Source organism: Zosterops lateralis (genome assembly GCF_965231275.1).
Source record: "Zosterops lateralis genome assembly, chromosome: Z".
NCBI classification, from domain to species: Eukaryota; Metazoa; Chordata; class Aves; order Passeriformes; family Zosteropidae; genus Zosterops; species Zosterops lateralis.
In genome coordinates, this window is record NC_139800.1 from 53125969 (window position 1) to 53147234 (window position 21266).

Here is a 21266-nt window from a genome sequence, read left to right on the forward strand (position 1 = left end):
TTCATCCCTAACATTAAATTACCCAGAAGATGTATGTACCAGTATTTGCTTCAATTTTTCTTCTTAGTGAAAAGAGAATAGTTGTGATGGTTGAAGTTATTAAATTTGTCCAGAGATGCTTGCAAGTTTCCTGTGCACTTTTAGCTTCCAAGTGTCTAAATGCAGATAATTGAAAATAAGCTAATTGAAAATTTAAGCCAGATTAAATATCTCCTCAGCCATCTCTATTTGTTCTGTCTCCTTTGCAGACAATGAGTATCATAATGCCATCCAAATATCTTTGTTTTTTCTCCCAAGGATGTTTTAGCATAGATTACACTGCTTATTTTGACACATGTTATTATGAAGACAAAATAAAGTGCTAATAACTCTTTCAGCAAACACATTTTTAAAAACACAGCAAACATCTTCAGCCAGGGTGAATAAATGTATTTCATCCTTGGTAACAGATCACTCAGCTATTCATAGGGCAGCTGCATTCTTGAACAGCTTGATATCAAGGGCTTCTTTCCAACTGGCAATGAAAGAGTAACTACAGATTGATGGAAGATTCCTTCTATCTGAATTCTGTCTCTCTTGCCTATTTAAAATTATTCAAATTAATAACTGGTTTCAGGTTACCCGCTTAGTTCCCAGAATAAGGAACACCAATTATTGAAAATAATTCAATAATTCAAAATATTCAGAAATAACTGAAAAGATTGGCTGAGCCTCTTCAGTTTCTATTGAAAATGCTTCAGTACATACAGTGCAGAAGTAAAGCAATATCGTGTATGTTGGGGTTTTTTTAAGGAAATATTATCACTTAAGCTGTTTGCAGTATTTCTGTCTGTTCTCTCAGGGTGCCTATGCCACTGTCTCAGCTCCTAGCAGATAAAGTCAGGATGAAAATGTAAATAAGATTCCTGTAAAAGCATTGAATACCTGAATTTGAACCTTAAATATTGAATGCTTCTATGCTATTTCCCTAGAGGATAGGCCTTGGATATAACATATATCAGAGCATGCCCTGTACATCTCATAACAAAGGCAGAGTAGGTGATAAAGCCTGCTGACAGTTACTGCTAATCAGAAAAGCAGCTCTCCAGAGCAAAAGGGCTGCTATCTGTGGGTTTTAGCCTAGGAGACCAAACTGGGCTTTGCCACAAACCCACTGAGAGCTTTGATAAGCTAACTCCTCTCTGCCTCTCTTCACTTCTCCCTCCCACTTAGATGTGTTACTGGGATAGTAATCCTATGTAAGTGTGTATGGTGCAACATAACCTCTGGTAGAAGCTTTCATGCCACAGCAGCCTGCCCCAGTTTTCAGAAAATTTTAAACCACAAGGACTTAGTGCATATTGGTTTATGGGCAGTGTCCTAGTGTTGTCAGATCTTGGAATATCATCCAAGAATACTGCTGATAGCCATTGCTTCTGATTGTTTCATGCTATGTCATTATTTTGAGGGTTATGCTGACTGAAGAACATAGTTAGGAGGAAGGAGGCAGAGAGGAACAAAGCAAAAGTTCAGAAAGGAACAGTAACAGCACCCCCTTCATGCATTTTAAAAATAATGACTAAAATAAATAAAAAGTAATGTGATTTTTTCAGCTCCAAGTAGATGAACAGACATCTTTTCCTTTCATATCCTAAAATATCTGCTAAAATATTTTTTTGAAGAGAAAGAACTTGGCAACAAGATTAGTGCTTTCTTCTCTGCCAGGCTCCCCAGGCTCACCACAGGGGTGTTCACCTTTCTATTGCAGCTGCATAAAACTTAATTACAGCTTGTCAATAAGGCAAAAAATTAATGACAATATCTTTGATAGGCACAGGGAAAAACCCAAATCTCACTGCCTACACAATTATCCTTGTATTATCCTTCTCTCACCATCATCTTTCTCCCTATTTATAGCCAAGATAAGTCTAAAAGTGAGTCTAAAAACTTTAGATGGGGAATACGGCAACTTGTCAAACTATATTCTCTATGAAGATAAATTCCATATTTGTGTCTTACAAGTTCCTGGCCATCCTGCCTGAAAACGTTCCTGCAAACCTGCTTTAGAGGGAAGATTGAACCAGATGACCTCCAGAGGTCTCTTCCAACCCCAACCATTCTGTAGTTCTGTGACAACAGATAAAATACCATACCATTCTGAAGCTGTTCAGGCAGCTGGGGATTCTTTTGCCATGGTTTCTTTCTCTATGGACCAATTGTACTTTGTCACCAGGCAATCTCAGTTTTGCATCTACACTGTGTAGTGGGAAAGAAAAGGGAATCTAGTAACTAAACCTTTCATAGTAAACATCTCAACCTTCATTCTCTGAGTTGTTCTGTAAGAAATTAAAATTTTACATGCTGTTTATCAAGTTCAAAGTAGCTGTTTTTATCTCAGTTAGAAAATACCTTAAATTACTGTATTTTCAGACCCTGGGAATACAAAGCCAGCAGAATGAGTTGGATTTTAGATTCAAAAAATTATGCATTCATTGGCATTAAAAAAAAAAAAAAAAAGTGGTTTTGTTTTGTTACAAAGCCAGCACAAGCTCTGCTCTTTGATCCTGGAAAATTAAATTAGATGTAACTCCATTATTTCTACATTTACTGGCAATCAGAGGAGAAATACACCCTGGGTGATGGCATTTCTGCATTGTTATAAATTGTAATAAAGACTTAAGGTTGGCATTTCTATGGAAATAAAAGGCCACCTAATCCTTTTATTTTCTTTTCCATTTGAATTGCAAAGTTGAAAGCCCTATTTATCTTCAAATAATATCTGCAAAAAATGAAGTTTGTCTTACAATCACAGAACTCCAGAATGGGAAAGGTTAGAAGGGAGCACTGGAGGACCCTGGTCCAACCTCTCTGCTCATGAAGGGTTATCTGGGAGCACATGGCACAGGATTCCATCCAGATGGTTCTTGAATATCTCAGTTGAGGGAGACTCCACAAACTCTGGGCAATCTATTCCAGTGCATTGTCAATAACACTGTAAAGAAGTTCTTCCTTATGTTCAGGTGGAACTTCTGTGTAGTTTCTGCCTTTTGTTCTATTGCTTGGCATCACTGAATAGAGCCTGGCTCAATCTTCTTGAAACCCTCCCTTCAAATACTCATAGACATTGATGGGGTCCCCTTTCAGTTGTCTCTTCTCAAGGCTGAACACACCCTACTCTCTCAGCTTTTCCTCCTAAGAGAGATGCTCCAGTCCTTTAATCATCATTGCTGCCTTTCATTGGATCCACTCCAGAGCTCCATGTCTTTCTTGTAATGAGGAGCCCAGAAATAGACACATCACTGCAGGTGAGGCCTCACTGGGGCTGAGCAGAGGGGCAGGATCACCCCTCTGGACCTGCTGGCAGTACTCCTCCCCATGTAATCCAGGATACCATGGGCCTGCTTGGCCACAAGGGCACCATTGGCTCATGAACTTTTCACATAACAGAAAAACTTGACATCCAAATAATGTAAGCCAGTGAGAACTAAATGACGACTGACCATTCAGGCTTGCACGAAGCTGAGAAATTTTTTCCTGCTATGTGCTACATGAATCCGCTGTCTAATTACAATTACAGATTTTTTTATTCTATACCTATTTTAGGCACAACCAGATGTACGCCAGAGAGTGTTTTAAACTTTGGCTGAAGGCACAGCCCCCATCATTTGGAGAGTAAGAAGTTATGTGTATGTCAGTTTAGAAGTATGGTCGTTTAGATTGGATCCTAGTCTTTGAAAGGGACAGAATCAAGATTAGTCAGCAGGATTCCCAAAGTTACATTCAGCATCTTAATCAAGCCCAGTGTTTCTAGGCAATTGATCTGCAAAGTTATCAGCAATTTTCCTGTTAGATTTCATGAGACAGTAAGTGAGTGAGATATCCCAGGCAAGACAAGATGCTGCTGCTAACAGCTTATGGTCAGGCCCTTCAGAAGTAGCATCTTCCTTATCTATTTTTCCTGTCGATGAGTGCCAGCAATGACCCAAAAATATTTTTGAAGGGTCTTGATTAAAATCATATACATTAAAAAAACCTAAATGAAAAATGAAGTCTTCCTATAATATAGAATTGGGAGAATCTAAGCCCTGCAGAATAAGCAGTTTGTGTAAAAGCTAGAGGTATATAGTGATTGAACAACTTCCTCAAAGAAAAACTGTCCATACAAGTAGCAGAATTCTGCACTGACTGGTGAATAAAGAACTCCACAAAAAGTTCCAATAAGTTCTTTAGAAATCTTACAAGCACATAGAGCATCCTTGAAGGGGAAATTAACTCAGGCAGGCCATCTTGTGTCAGGCAGGCTGTAACCAGCAGTGCTAAGCCAGAGCAGAAAAAGAGAAAAATACATTTATGCCATAACAAGTCTTAGCATCAAGAAGTATGGTATTGTTTATTAACCTTCATATCTCTGTGGTTGAATCAACATGGAAAGATCTAATGGTCAAAGACCATAATGCATAGTCATTTACTGTTGAAACAAAAACACTGAACAATTATGGAATTGATTGGGAGAGGTCTGCTATCAAAAATCTTCAACCAGTTCAGTATCTGATAGACCAATGAAGGCTCTGAGAAAGAGGATAAACTTGTTAAAACATAAAGAGCAACATATAAACCCTGTATGCTTTTGAAAAGATAATTAATACCTCAGCAAGACAGAATTTTAAGCTGTTCACTCATAATGAGAACATACCCACATAAAGGAAAAGAGCATGTCACTCAACCAAACACCATATATGAAGAAAAGTATAGAAATTTCAGTTTATAGATGTGATATAATAATGTGATATAATTTCAGTTAATAGATGTGATAGAAGAGACTACTTTGGGTAGCAAACAGTTTTTATAAATTTATTGTGACCTTAAATAGAAAAACTACTTTCAGAGCTTTTCAAAATGGGGAACCTTAATCACACAATTCACAAGATACTTCAAATTTGATGACTAGATGAGTCAAATTCTGCATGTACAGAAATTACATTTTGCTGAAGGTACTGTATTGCTGTTATTAAACCTCACACTGCTTTTGGACAATTTGGCCATAGGAGAGAGTTGGAAGAGGGAAGAAAAGGAAAAAAAGAGACAAGGTCAGTAATGCTGAAAAGTCAGCCAGTAACATTGCCATGTTTTTGGGTAAGAACTAAACCCAAACCTCGGGTTTTTGTCAGAAGATTTTAATTAGAATAGAACCCACAACTCCTCTTTCCAGCACCCATCCACATTGCATTGAATAAAATAGACCCTGGAGCTACAGACAGTTTTTCCCAGATCATCAGTGGAATTTATAGTACTAAATAGCAGCAGAGTTATCCTAATTTCTTTAGCCTTTCTCCTTTTTTGTGTTGAGATCATATTTGTTTTAAAAAAAGCTTCAATTTTATTTTTATGGGCAGTGATACTTACTGAATATATTCTCTAGGTGTGTGTTAGCCAGCACTATAGCAGAGTAGAAATGGAACCTGTATCCAACCACAAAGCTGTAAGCCTAGGGCATTATGCAATATCCTTCAGTTCACCCTCCTTTAAAAAAAGTTTCCAAGCATTGGGCAATGTGGCTTTGCAGACCAAGATGGGCTCTGGAGGGGAAAAAACCCACAGAAAACCCTCAATAAAAAAAACCCTTACAAATCCTTAATTGTACAAACAATTTGTATGCACAAGAGAAACAGTTCCTATAATCATAGAACAGTCTTGCTTGGAAGCAACCTTAAAGATTGTATAGTTTGACCTGCCTGCCATGGGCAACACCACATTCCACCAGATCAGATTGCTCAAAGCCCCATCCAACCCGGCCTTTAACATTTCCAGGGAGGGGAAGCCCACAACTTCTCTAGCCACGATCCTGTTCCCATGTCTCACCATCCTCACAGTAAAGAAATTCTTCCCAGTATCTAATCCAAACCTACTCTCCTTCAGCTTAAGGCCATTTGCCTTTGTCTTACTGCTCTTGTGAAAAATCCCTCTCCAGCCTTCTTGCATGCCCTTAAGGTGCATAGCTACAAAAACACCTTACACAGTAGATTTAATGAAGGAATTACAGAAGGTATACTTCGCTTCCATTAAAAGATCTCATTCTCACAAAAGAACAGAGTAGCTGTACTTGAAGCAGATTGGAAATAAAACACAGGACCTAGAAGTTTTACCATGAGGAACCATCAGACTAAGCAGCAAATACTGTGGAGTATGAATGATCACTAATTTGAAGCTAAAATATTACTCTTGCTTTAAGAGCTTTTTTGGAGCCAGGCAACTCATACCTTAGCACTACCCTAAAGACATTTGTTCTCATTGTCATTGGACTCTCTCTGGTTTTTTTGCAGCATCTGAGATGAGTTTTTTGTCAACAGAAAAGGCATTGGTCTGGAAATGGTCTCTGGGACAACTCACTTTTCTGAGGTCTCTTCTTCCCTCTGCCTCTACTCCCCACACCTTCTCTCACCTACATATTCTACCACAACTTCTGCTTTCATTATCTTTTGTTTAGACATCCTTGTACTCACCTGCTACATGCCAAAGAACTCAAGTACAAATATCTCAGCACAGTTTAGAAAATGCAAGTGGGAATTTTCATTTTATTTTCAAAGCATACAATAATCTTATTTCTACCTCTGTAAATGGGTGAGGCCTGGGGCTATAAAGAAATCTTTTGGGACTGATCCAAACTGTATGAGAAATTAGATGCAGGGAAATTCACCAATTACTGTCTTTTCTCTTTCAGCTTGCAAGTAACAGAACAAATTCTGGTATCAAAAATTTTCTATCTGTGCTATTCAAAAGTTGTATTTAATTTTTCATTTTCCAAGACAGACACTTATATAAACTGCTTAAGGAAAAATATTACTATGATTGTATTGCAGGGTTAACAACAGGAGACAAGAATTCAAGATGGGATTTGTTTTTTGATTAAGGAGTAAAGGGAGAAGACAACAGTCTGGAATTTCACTTTCTCACACATTCTCAGGCAGACTTGGTCAAAAAATAAGAAGCCAGATTATGGCCACCAAAAGCTAGCATTTTCCCTAGAATGTTCATCAAATATTTAAGTATCAAGGACAAAATCAAAAGTTACACATGGGGACTTCATATCTAGCCTTTGGAGAACAAGCATTTTGGTGAAGCCTGCAATTCAGTCTAAATTGAATCAGATTTTTCTCCCTACAAAAGCAACTACACTCAGAGACTGGTAATAGCATAATTTACTGAGCAACAGACAATTTAATCCATGCCAGATTGGCTGAAAATTTTAGTTACTGCAGACCCCTCATATTTGTATCTATGGCCTTAGACTACTATCTGTTTACCATCAATCCTGGATTTTGGATGCAAGAATAAGAGGGTCTAAATTAGTGTTGTGCAACACAGAGAAGGGCTACAAAAGAAGTATGAAAGAAAAGCAATCAACAAGACAGTAGAGAAACAGGAAGCTGAAAGCAGACCATCTTTTTAAGCTGCTATTTACATTTTTTAAAATCTTTGTGCAAAGGATATAAATATCAATCCTAGGACTAGAAAAGAGTACAGCATAGTTAAAGATAAAAGAATTCTCAATAATAAGGCCCCAAGTCTCTCATCACTGAAGCCTCTCATCCCTGTCTCAAATAACAAAATAGTCATCAACTACTGGATTGGCTTAAGGTTCTAGAATTGATTTCCATCCTGCTAAAAAAAAGAACTTCTGTCCTGCTTAGGAAAAGGTTAAGGTGTTGCTGACTCTCACCTGTTGCTGAAGATGTGGACTAACCCTCTTAAAATATATTTGATATGAAAAGCGTTTGTTTAGATGCCCACATATGCTGAAGGAAAATAGAATAATAACGTGTAATTAGCTGCACAATTATAACACGAGAAAAAACCCAAAGCAATAGACAAGAACACAGGAAAATTTAAGAGAGTACAGTCATAATTACATTTATTAAAAGACATGCTACAACAACTAGAGTTAGGAAATTAGTTAGGTATAGATATCATGTCATCAGAAAACACACCAACCTAAAAAGCCAGAATATATTACAGCACAAACAAAATCAAACTCACCATGCACTACGCAGTCACAAAATAGGTTTCTTTAATACATCTTATATCTTCTTTCAGTTTAAAGTCATCTCCACAGATACGGAATACTTTTCATGCAATGCCACAAGATGCTTTACAAATGAAAGCTTCTGCTTATTAAAATATACAGACAATCTTTTTATATAAAAACATTTTACATTTCCATTTGTTTCCCCAAACACTCTTTTGCCAGATTTATAAAAACAAAACCAAAAAAAATATGATGTTACAAATATTTACAGTATCTTCCTGTGTTAGATGAACATTTTTATAAACTGAAAGGGAACTTTTATGAACAGATTATGTGAAATGAGGGAACGATGGCAATTCTTAGAGACGTTTACTGTGTCTTGAGTATACAGTACTAAAAGCTACATATTAACTTTTTGCCTTCTCTCACACCATTTGGTTCACATTACTATCTCATTCTCCACTGTTTCTACCACCACTAACGGTCCCAAATAGAGGCCAGTTTGCATTGGGTCTTCCCATCAGAAAGGAGTGTGAGAGAAAACAGGTTTTCACTTATCAGTAAAACCAGAAGAGTCTTTGGTAAGAGAGTGAAGTGACATTCTGATGCGAGAATCTGCTTGGTTAGCAACTTTTGTCTTGTGCTGCTGCAGTTCTGTGGTGAACTTCAGCAGAAAGCGGGTAACATATTCAAAAAGAATTGGAAAGTGCTTCAAATCAAGTTTATGTGTGGTAGCTTCCCACTCATAAATAAAGCAATTTCCAAGAACTGAAAAAGTGCTTACAGTGATGACATTAATCTGCTAAATAAAAGCTTTCTTCATTTATCAAGGACCTTCAATTATGTAAGCATTTAATTCCTTTGGGACTGCTCCAAGCACAACATGTCATCATTATCTGAAGTTGGAAATAATGTGAGTTATGCTTGGATTCCTACTTAGTACAGTACAAAAGAAAAAACTAACGAGAAAGACTGTAGAATAATTAAATCTGTATTGAAACAGCTGTAATTCACTTCTTGTATAGTCAGTAAACAATATTAATTTTTCATAATATAAATATACATTTTTCCAGAGGGGAGAAATGTATTTATTACACTTAAGACACATACAGATATGAAAAACCCTACATATAAAACTACTGAAGGCACAAAACTTTGGTCCAATTTTGTTCCTATATCACATCCCCCATCAATAAATCCCTGAAGTTAAATACTTCAGGAATTTTATATTCTAACTGTTAGGATTTGCTTTGAAAAGAGCAGGCAAACAATCTTGTATATAGTAAACCAAACTTCAGAGACAGAAGATAAAGTTAATTTAAAGAAAAAATTCTGTGCAATCTTACTAGCATTGTTTCAGCACAACAGTAACAAAATGAAGTCTGGTAGTTGTGCTCTAGCTAACAACATATCAGGGCCAAAGGTTAAGGCAAAACAATGGTCTTTGTAGGCAGCTGACCTCTCATTTGAAAAACAGAAGTATAAGCTAATAACACAAAATGACAAGTAGCAGGTCTATGTCTCTTATAAAAATCCCCAATTTATCACTTTCCTACTGGCATGAATCAGAGGACAGCAAGATAATTGATCAGACAGACCTTACTGGCAGTACTATCCACAAAGACTAATAATTTTTTTGGCATACAAACACAGGTTTGGTGTCTGTAATCAGAAAATGAACTCATATGTGGAATATCTTCCAAGTAAAAAGAACTTCAATTTATCAGTACACAAACCCAGCACAACTCACAGGACCAGAGACAAGGCAACTGAGTCAAATTACGAGTCAAAGTTTCAGAAATTGGTTCTGATGTTTTAAGAGTTCTGCAGAAATTCAAAGAAGCAGAAGTTTTACCATTATATAACAAATCAAGTATCATTTGAAAAGGCACTTAGCTGCTCCTGGGTTGTTAAAAAGGCCTTATTTCACTTTGAACTAAGTGTGCATCCATCAAAAAGAATGGACTAGAAAGTAACTCAGAGTTGATGCAAGGGCATGACATATAGAGAGGCATAACCATATAGTCATAGAATCATAGAACAAGCAGAAGTGGAATGGATCCACAATGATCATTGAGTCCAACTCCTGGCCCTGCACAAGACAGCCCCAAAGAACTACAACATGTGTCCAAATTCTAACTTACACTGTGCACATTACCAGATACTTCACAAATAGAAACTAGTAACGTATGTTAAAGAAATTATAAACCTATCTTTAACAACTTAAGGCCACAGCATAGAGAAGATGAAGCCAGTATCCTCTTCAAAGTTACACAGTTAACAAGGAAAAGGGCAAAAGACACAGAATGTAGTAAGTTTAAAGCTTAGTTACATATTAAGGAAGCAAATTCACAGTGAAGGCGGCCAAACAACAGCGAAGAACAGAGAATTTTTTTTCCATTTGATTTTTTTTTTTTAATTTAAATTAGTTTTTTAATTTTTTTGAGTAACTGCTTAAAGTTGTCCATAATCTGACTGAAAGGCAGGACAAAGGCCTTTGGAGGTTCCTTTCTGTCCACATCACTGTAAGACTGTAGAGTAATATAATTCTTTCCCAAATCATACTCTTTACACAGATATCAAGGGATCTGCTATCATAGGCTTTAGAGAATCAAGAGCTGAGATGCTTTTGCATGAGGCACTAATAAGTCAAACACAAAGTATAAAAAATATTCCTTCTGCCATGATTCTTCATTAACAATGCATCATAATAACTAAGGTGTTATGTTTGTGCTTTCAATTATTCAAGGCAGAACACTAAAAGGGAAAAAGCAGCCTAAATTAGTGCCTTCATGCTGCCAAGCAAATGTTAAGATATACTGTCAAGTTTCAAAGCTTTTCTGCATATCTTGTAAAAACTGATCTCCCTAAGAGGCAGCATCTTTCAGATACCCACAAATCTAAATGTTGACAAGAATAAATTGGTTGCAAAACCAGAACAATAAAGGTAAATCAAAAAAGATACAAAATACTTGTATCACAAAACAAAGAAGCAAACATAATAAATGCCCACTTTCAGACTTTTCCTAAATTAAAAAATTTCTAAGATTCTGCAGGCAGTCTTTTCATCAATGCTCATAGTGAAAGGGAAGGTGTTTGAAAGGGGCAGTCAAATCTGGTGAATCAACAAATGCTTCTGGGCCCAGTGGTTTGGCCACTTTGACCATGGGACTTGCTTTCAGAAACTGTGTCTGCTGAGGGCTGACAGGGTCCATCTGTCAAAAGAGGAGAAGAGCATCTTCTGCCATAGGCTTGCCAAGCTGACGAGAAGGGCTTTAAACTGAAGATGCTAGAGGGAAGGGAGCCTCAGTCCACCCCACTCCTATCAATCTGTTGCCAGTGCCAGCAACAGATGCTCGGCACCTGAAGCTGAGGTCAGCAGAAAAGCACCAGAAGAGCAACACAAAGGAATTCCAGCTACTCCAGCTGGTAAGTCAGTTTCATTAGGACCTCAACTCCAAAGATCCATGCAGTAGCACATAAGAAGGTGAGTAAACAAGAAGAGTTAGAGAGATGTGTGCATGCCTATGACCTCATTGGTACGTCATGGACATATAGTGAGATGGCTCCAAAGAGTGGAGTGTTGAAATGGAAGGATACAGGCTCTTCAGAAAAGACTGGAAGGGTAGTCAAGGAGGTGGTGTTGCCCTCTATGTCAATGACCAGCTGGAGATCATGGAATTTCACCTGGGAGTGGATGAAGCTGATTGAGGGTTAATGGGTTAGGATTAAAGGCAGGACAAGTGATAGGTGAGGTCTGCTACAGGTTGTCTGACCAAGAAGTCAGAGAAGATGAGGCCCCTTACAGACAGAGAGGAGGAGCCTCAAGTACACAAAGCTTGTTCCTAATGGGGAACTTCAACCACCCTAATACCTGTCAACACAGCAGCACATAAACAATCCAGAAGCTTCGTGGAATGCATTGATGATAACTTCCTTCTTCAAGTGAAAGAGGAGCCAAGGAGAATAGGTACTGTGCTGGAGCTTTTTCTCCCAACAAGGAGGGGCTAGTGGGGAATGTGAAGCTCAAGGGCAGCCTTGACTGCAGGACCATGAAATGAAATTTGAGATCCTTAGGGCAGCAAGGAAGGTGCACAGAAAGCTCACTGCCCTGGACTTCAGGAGAGCAGACTCTGGCCTCCTCAGGGATCTGCCTCAGAGTATCACAAGGTAAAGCCCTGGAGGGAAGAGGGACCCAAGAAAACTTGTTGGTATTCAAGAATCACCTTCTCCAAGCTCAGGAGTGATTATCCCAACAAAGAAGAAGTCAGACAAAAATGTCAGGATGGCCTGAGATGACCAAGGAACTCCTGCATGAAGTCAAACACTAAAAGAAAGGCTATAGAGGGTAGAAGTAGCCTGGGAGGAAAAGAGGTTTTCTGAGCAGCCCAAGCCTATGAAACTGAGGAATCTAAAGCTTCACTTGAAAAGGGAAAACACAGCCTACATTTGTAAAAAGGAAAATAAGAAAGACCAGGGAGCTGGAAGTATGGAAGTCCCACCTTGGTTCCCAATAAGATTATGAAGCAGATAGCTTTACTGAAGGCAAATAATGTCCAGCAGATTTAATGGCCTTTACAACAGTTACAGCAATGGTGGATAAGAAAAGAGCAACTGATGTCACCTACTAGGACTTGCACAAAGCATGACACTGTCCCACAAAACTTCCTTGGCTCTAAACTGGAGACATGGATTTGATGGGTGGACCTCTAACGGGAAAAGGGATTGGCTGGATGGCCACATTCAAAGAGTTGTGGTCAACAGCTTGATGTCCAAGTGGAGACCAATAATGAGCAGTGTTCTGTAAGGATAAGCACTGGTACCAGAGCTGTTAAACACCCTTCTTGGTGACATGAAGTGGAATCAACTGCACCCTCTGCAAGTTTGCTGACAACACCAAGCTGTGTGATACACTCAACACACCAGGAAGGAAAGTATACCATCCAGAAGGATCTGGACAGACTGAGTGGTGGGCCTGTGAGAACCTCATATAGATCAACCCACACCTCTTTGATTCTGTGAAACCCAAAACATGCCTTAGGGGAATATTATTCCTAAGCCAGTCGAACTTTCCAGTACAATTCTGCATATTTATATAGTTGTGTTGTACAGCAGATGTATAGCTATATCTGTGCAGTCAGATTGGTTGCTACACTATTCGAGGAACACATCCTCTGAGGCAGCTCGGGGTGCAGCTGCAGTGGGAGCTGCAGGCTGAGCTCTGGAGCCAGGCAAAGAGGCCGTGAAGATCCGACCCTCAGCACAACATGGGCCCAGGGACCTGCGGCCCAGCCAGGACCGGACCGGACACCAGACCCGGCAGAGCCGACGATCCCAGACCTTCCCGCGCTCAGACTGGGGAGGGGATAAATGCCCAGGAGTTCCTTCGTTCAGGATCCCTCCTCAGAGACACCAGCTCGAGCTGTCAGTTTGCTATTGCACTGTGATAAAATTATTTTAATGGTTGGGATGCCTGAGACTGGGGCCCACCCAGTAAGGAAACCTGTTCTGACTGTGGAAATGTGGGGCTGCAGCTGGGAAGGGGCCTCAGTCCCAGCTCAGGTGGTGAAAGAATGACTGCCAGAGTGGATCCTGGATGGTCAGACTGGGAAGTTTCCTTAACACTACACCTATAATCTATTTATGTACATCAAGGTAGTATCTGGCAAACTACTATTAGGCTGACTTTGCAAAAATAATTCAAAGGAAAAATCTGAGAAAGCTCACTACAGAACACTCAGATCATGGTAGAAACATATCTTCTAGAAAGACAAAATCCTATGATTCAGATGAACGAAAACAGTCATGAATGGCAAAACATTACAGCAGAAACAAATTCTGCAATAGTTAGAAGTAAATAAGTGCCATGTTTGAAAGAAATCGGTCTTTAAAATGTGGTAAAGTAAAATTAAATTAATTTTTAATTAATTTATGCGAAAGAAAACACTAGGAAATTTAGCTTTTCAAAATAGGATCAGAAGTCATTAGTATTCACCTATACACTCATGGCAAAACCTAACTGCATCTCAGCTCATTCCCCACAGAGGAATCAAGATTCAGTGTCAAACATTCCTTCATACTTAGAAAGGAAAGAATGATAGCATTCTGTTACTTTAACACTATAAAGTATTAAAAATAAAAAATGCAGAAACCCTGAAGAGAATATTCTGATACAGCCAGAGTCTCTCAAAAAGTCAGACAAAATCCAGAAAAACTGGATTTGCTGTTTGGCCTTCCTATATACGTTTGTTTGGGGTTTTTTTAGTATATTTTTTCTATCAGTGAAGAACTACCATCAGAGAAGTGCAACTAGGTAAATTTAAAGAATCCCTAAGTGATTTTACAACAAATGAAACCTCATTCCCATCTATATCCAATCCCCATAAGAGAGCACAAGAAACTAGAATTCAAAATTAATTATTATTGATGAAAAAATATATCTTGAAGTATCATGGAAAGCATTTTCAAAAAGACCAAGAGGAGTATTTTCACAAAGCCCACAATATTTTTGCAAGATACTTCATATAATGCTCTAATCTATTTTTTTCATACACACATAGTAAGGCACATAATAAGAAATTAGGTAAATACACAGTAATTTAAGTAATAGACTTCAGAGTGGTAAAAAACCTCGAGATTTAATTTCTCTGCCCTGAAAGATGACCTTAGCAAAAATAACTTCTTAAAAATGTCAAAACCATCATAGACCTGAATATTTTCCATAAGATTGCAAACATTTAATTACTTCCAGAAATGTAAAAAATTATTTTAAATCAAGACCATATTCTTGTTTTATTTTCTCCAAGGTATTGTTACACATCCCTTCATAGTAGAAATAGGACATCAAACTTCCAACCCACAGTCAAGTCAAACTAATTCTCCAATACCACACACTTTGAAGAAACTTGTCAAATACCTTTTATTCTACAGAGAGAAGGCACTGCCTTTTCTCTAATAATTTAATCTAAAAGAACAGCACAGACTTTTTATAAACAAGTTATTTGTAAAGATTCACCGAAGTATGAACACACACCTCGTAACATAAATACTATTTAGAGGATACTCACAGTTACTGTTTGCTTTTCTTCAAGAAACCCAAGCACTATTTCACATTCAAATTAGTGTTTAATGTGCACAGAGTAGATTTACCTTTTCATTAAATATACTCATTTGGTACATTGTAGAAGCACTCTAAATTGTTTTGTAAGGCTGATTTCAAACAAAAGCTGAAACAATGTTCTCAAAATATAATTTTAAGTAGGAAATTTGATGATAAATATTGTTGCTAAAACTATTTCACAGGAGAATCTTTATATAGATGACATACTTGCAGCTAAAATCAGAAAATATCATCACTTAATTTTTTCTGTATGAATGAGGTTTTTCTTTTAGGAGACAGAGTTGGTCACAGCTGTCTCAGTCTTTCATTTGAAAATTTTACTAAAACTGTTACGCAGCCTTAAAGGGAAAATTCACAGAAAATTCAGATTGAAGATTTTGAGAAGGAAACTTTGAGATGCTGGTTTTCTCCAAAGTCATGATTATGAAGCTCAATGAGAGCGTGAACTGCTTCTTCCACAGAGCCCAGTTGGATAAGAGCCATTTTGCAATCTTTCCTGAAGAACAATAAAAACAATTATTAATCCTAACCAAAATTTGACTAGCCAACACAGAAAAGTGGCCTAAGTGGGTTTTTTTTCCTCAGCTATATTACACATACTTGTACAGCAAAAGAATTAGAGCTATTTGTGCATCTGCTTAAATGTAAAGATAACAAAACTACATACAGTTTGTGACTCTATGGCTCAAAGTCATATCATTCTTTCATTACACTGGACTTCAAAAAGCTAGGTCAAAATAAGGCTTGAAGACCTCTAAGAAATAATTTCATTGTCCATATAGATGATATTATTCTAGCAGGTACGATTGTACTGAAATAATGCTGCCAACTAACATTAGTTATTGCAGCTACATTGTCATCACTGTAATTTTTTATATGGCATTTTACATACACAAAGCTTGTATTTTTTCAAGTGAGCATTTACTTTCCTTAAACTTGTTTTACTTTGAACACACATGGAATTTGTCAAAAGGTTGGATATTCTTAGTTTAGTTATGCTAGCCCAGTATTTAATTTAAAATTTTTATACTGAAAGTATTGTAAAAATCATGATAGCTATACCACTTTTGCCTATACCTATATATACATGGAATTCTGCTTGTAGTTATACACACATAGAAAGTCGAAAAAAAGCAATTGGCTATTTTCCAGAATGAAAGCTTGCTTAGCAATTTTACAGGAGAACTTACTGGAAAAATTTGAAGCCTTTCACAGTAGATCCTTTACTTGTAAAAAGGTTCTTCAAATCATCAACAGTAACAGAAGGCCTAATTGAAAGAAAAAAAACCAAACCAAACAAACAAAAACAAACTCCCATCAATTTGTAGAAGAGCACAGAGTTTTGTAATACTATCAAGATCTTAATTTTGACTTATAAACTAGTTTTTACCGTTTAAATTTATGTCCATCAACTCAAATCATGTCAACACTTCAGCCCAAAACACTTGTCTTTTACTCAACATTTTAGTATCACATTGTGGTACAAAAATATTTTAGACATATTCTATTGCTTTTCATCCAACCCATTTCTTTCTCAGTAAAATTCAGATTGCATAAAAATATCCCAATATCATAAGGAATACACTTCACGTGTATTCACTTGCAATTTGTGCAAGTGCACATCACATATTTTCAATTTTGAAATATTTTTGTTTTACTCAAAAAGCTGCTTTCAAAATGTCTCAGTTTCTTTTCTTACTTGGACAAAATTCCAGTTTCCTTTTTTCCCTCCTTCCACAGCTGCCAAACAAGAGAAGCCTGTAAAAACTTATGTTTGGCTGTTACTCCACACACTATTGATAACATCCTAGCCATAAAAAAGATTATTTCAGTCTTAAAGAGAACACTAAATACTTTTTTCTTTCTCACAACTTGCCCTCCACCTAAGAGATCTGAATTCTGTAGAAACTGATCTTTAAAAAGTATTAAAATTATTAAAAACTGTATGTATATTAAATAACAATGTCAATGATGAATTTGTTGTCATGTACTTTACCTCAAAACATGTCTTTAACCTTTGTGAAAATTGGTGACATATGATTTAATATGTCAAAAACCAAAAGCATACTCTCAAGAAAATGTAAACTGATCAAAACTCAAAGGAGATAATTCCCCCAGTTATTCTCTTTGCTAATGATAAAAACAGAACAGTTAAAGGATTCACTTATTTTTAATTACATATCACAATTACCCACAGCAGAATGAACTGCAAAAAGGACAAGGAAAGAAAACCAAAACTTACATCAGACTTTTCAACTTGACAACATAACCTAAAAACCATCTTTCCAAGGAGATGACACATGCAGATACTCACGGGATGTTGGAGAGATGCAGGGTGGCAGATGGAGGAAAGATATTCTGGAAGTTCCTAGAGCAGGGATTCTTAAAACGATGTAAAGGGCTGTTGCTATAGTCCTTTGTCAGACCTTTGTCCTCTTGTCCCTCATGAGGAAGTTGGATTGTCTGATATTTTGAAAGAGTAGCATGCATGACCCTTCCATAAAGCCTCTGTCCATTCAAGTAGTTGATAGCTAACCAGTAGAAATGTAATTTGAACAGGAATTAATGGAGGGGAAGAAAAGACAATTATTTGAATACTGTTTTCTACTTAGTGTCAGATTTCACATTCTAAATTTAAACTGCAACTTCCACATCTACCAGGTGGGCTATGTCACATTACATTTAAAAAAGGTAGAAGGATATAATATAACATCCAGTTTCAATGCCAAAAAATGGAAACCAGCATTACAACACTGACCAGTTGATTATTCCTAAATAGGTAGATGTAAGATAAATTACAGGAAAATATAACATATTAAAATAAACGACAGGAGAGTTGTACGTTTTAATTCTAGTATTTACTAGATTGAGATTCACAGGACTTTTTTTTTAAACCACTAAGAGTTTCTCAAAGTTTCCATGCAGTAATGCAGCACAATGATTAATTTAATTTGTTTATGCTTGTCACTGACAGATGACAAATTTCTCCTTTATATTAAACTCATGTTAGCTTGAAGGATAACTGTGCCTTAAAAATCAATACCTAATTGAGCCTGGGCTGCATCTGCCATCTGAACCAAAGCAATTCCTCTTTTCTTAAACATGATCTTCACACGATGCACATCACCATATACACCTGTGGAAATCCAGAAAGAAAATTTTTTCAGAGCACTACTATGAAAAGCACAAAGCCGAGCCTTTTTCTTTTGACTAACATTAGTGTTACAAAGAATAATCATCTCATTAAACAGGTTGGTTAAAACATTAGTATAAGGAGAGTTTTAAAGTTTGTGTATTATTTTCTGGGGCTCTTAAGTGGAGGAACATCCCCCAGATCCTAGTCATACGATTGCATGTTTATGTTCATGTTCAGTTTTTAAATAGAGCATTAGTTGTCAAAGTCCTCTTAACCGAGGCATATTAAAATATTACTTTGCCAAACATTGTCCCTTGCAGCTAATGTATGAGCCATTTCTGTACAGCATTTCCTCTGATGCAAACTCTGTTTTTTCATCTTACTTTGCTTTCCCATTTTTTGTAGTAAACAAATTGGACCACACACCAAAATTGTTCTGACACTAACTGTTCTGCCATTTTGGCATCTGTGGCTAAGTCCTGACTCAACTTACTGCCATTTTAAAACCAGTGCATTCTCTCAGTGCATTTCCTGGACATGCACAGAGCAATGGAGTTTTAATTAACCAGCATAGGTCAGATAAATAAAAAGAACCACTAGCCCTGTGGTTTGCCAAGGTATATTTGACATATCTTACCAAATAGGATGAAAAGTCCATAAGGTGTGATGGCCTGTTTAAATGATAAAATGAGTACATTATTTCTAAAGCCATGCAAATAAAGACATCTATTCCATAGGTGCATGGTAAACAAAAAGAGTGGAAGAGATACTGCATACTAATACATAAACCTGTCTCTCCAAAAGCCATTTCCTGCAACAATCACAGTGTATGGTACTCTTGTTAATACATATTTGCTATGCACATGTAAAATATGTAAACAAGCAAACACTTCAGTTCATGCATTTTCATCACTCAAGCTGCAGAAGCTATTAATTTTTTAAGTCGCTTCATTATTTGACCTTATTCTTTTTAAGCCAGCAGCTCATTCCACAAAAAAATGAAAGACATTTGTTAAATTAAAAATAAAGCATTAAAGAACTCCTTTGTATTTTGTAAACAACAGACAGTACCAACAAAGCTAAACCCAGTTGCTTCAAAATACATTTGCTTTGTCATCAATTTTGTCCCCATCCCTCTATATGGCCATGACATTCAAAAGGGAGACACAGCAAATGTAACTGTTTATTTACGAAGGATATAAAGTGGTATTTAAATTGTATTCAGTTAGAAGCTGTGAACAAAAAGCTAAATATTGAAAGGAATTATTTTTCTTTGGTGATTCTCAATTAAATTCTTGTGTGCCAAGTAACAAAGAAGATAATTTACAATGTAATGCAGCCAAAATTTTTTCAACTGAGACAAAGGTTTTGCCAGTAATGAGTTCTAAAAATACCTGTCTATCAGAAGCACTACTCACACTCTCTAGCCTTATTCCTTCTCAACTCAAATGTGTACCAAATATACTGTAAAATTATTCAAAAAATAAAATACTGCAGCCTACGTGTAAGGCCATACCCATTTATCATCAGCATTCAGTGGTAGAGAACAATTACTATCAATGTAAAATTTAAATTCATCAAGAGTTTATTCTTCTGGCCCAAATTTTTAAGTTCAGGATGGAGACTTCTGGTTTTAAAAAGAAATTTCTTATTCAAATGAGACCGCAATAGTTCTATTTAAAAAAAACAAAACAACAAAGGGGGCATGGGGGGAGAGAACAAAAGACAAAACCAGATAATTTAGAAGTCATAAAGGAATGTTTAAATACACACTGAAACCCTGCAACAGCAGAGAAATATGAACTGAAATAAGGTCAACCAGATTTTCTATACAGAGAAAAAGGAGTGACAGGGGTCAGACAACCAGTACTGAAGCACAAGTGTTACAGAACTGCCATGAAATAAATTTCCAACAATCAATGGTGTAGCATATTCTTATTTTTATCCTTTTAAGAAGTTGAGCATTACTTAATACATTGACATTGTATCCTGCATTATAGCATTAAGTTCTACATGAATTCTTAATTATGATTACTACTATGTAAAGCATCAATATCCTAAAAAGAGCTTTGTCCTATGCTTCACATATGCTTATTCTTAAGAGGCACGCTCCTTTCAGTTCAGAAAACCATCTTAAAGTCTGCTGCAGAAAGCACAGACTGCAGCCATCATCAGAAACTCACTGATATATTGAAAAATCAAAGAAAAAGTGACTTGTCTTACAATCCTTTCTAGAGATGGGTTTTTGGTGCTTACTGTGTATTTGGTTGTTAGTACGAAAACAGAAACAGAACAATTATTTAAAGAAACTGGTGAACAGATTCTTAAACCTCAGAATAGGAAGGTAACTTCAAATTTGCCAACAACTCCTAGCAGTTTTATAGTTAAGGAAATATACTGAGAGTCTATAACCAGAATTTTACATTGCTGCAACAGCACTGCTTCTCAACAGTCAAAAAGAATTGTGTTTTAAGTCATGGCCCTGGTAAAGCTTGATTTTATTTTTTTAAGATGTATATTGCTTTTAATTAAACCCTGATCAGTGTTCAAGTAACATGAGTAAGATTATAGACCAGCCTATGTCATTTTCACTACAAGACTAACTTTACAAGTTGTCCTTGGAATTTTACAGCCACCATATGAAAAAGCATCAGTGTGGTATTATGAAAAGTTAACAGAGGTATGCATCAACTTTTAAAAATTAATGTAGAGTGACGTCAACATAATGTACCTGTGTTCTTTTTCTTCAATCTCAAAAAAGTTGCAAAACTAGAAAGATCCTACACATGTTTAGAAAAGTACTTGACTTAGCATGCCTTTTCTATTCCCTCCTTTCCATTTAATTCCTTGTTTTTTAACCAGTGTAAGGAAAAATCCTTTGCCTTCTTTACAGATAAAACAGCACACAGAGGAGTCATGCTCACAGAGATACCAGTAAATTATCATATGTATGCTGTTTACGTCTTCCAATATTTTTTTACATTTGACCATAGACTTCTCTCTAATTA

At 36.7% G+C, this 21266-nt stretch overlaps 1 protein-coding gene across 14 annotated transcripts in view; it reads right to left on the reverse strand.

The window, feature by feature from the left end:
* Window positions 1–10391: 10391 nt before the first annotated feature.
* PTBP3 (polypyrimidine tract binding protein 3) overlaps window positions 10392–21266 on the reverse strand; it is a 43653-nt gene continuing 32778 nt past the window's right edge. For all 14 annotated transcript variants that reach the window (XM_083883510.1, XM_083883512.1, XM_083883507.1 and 11 more), the window contains 5 exons: window positions 18896–18929; window positions 18166–18258; window positions 17437–17653; window positions 16313–16390; window positions 10392–15618 (listed from right to left, as the gene is read on the reverse strand). In XM_083883510.1, the coding sequence (XP_083739636.1) occupies window positions 15486–15618; window positions 16313–16390; window positions 17437–17653; window positions 18166–18258; window positions 18896–18929 (555 nt within the window). In that variant the 3' untranslated portion in view covers window positions 10392–15485. The remainder of the gene's footprint in view (window positions 15619–16312; window positions 16391–17436; window positions 17654–18165; window positions 18259–18895; window positions 18930–21266) is intronic.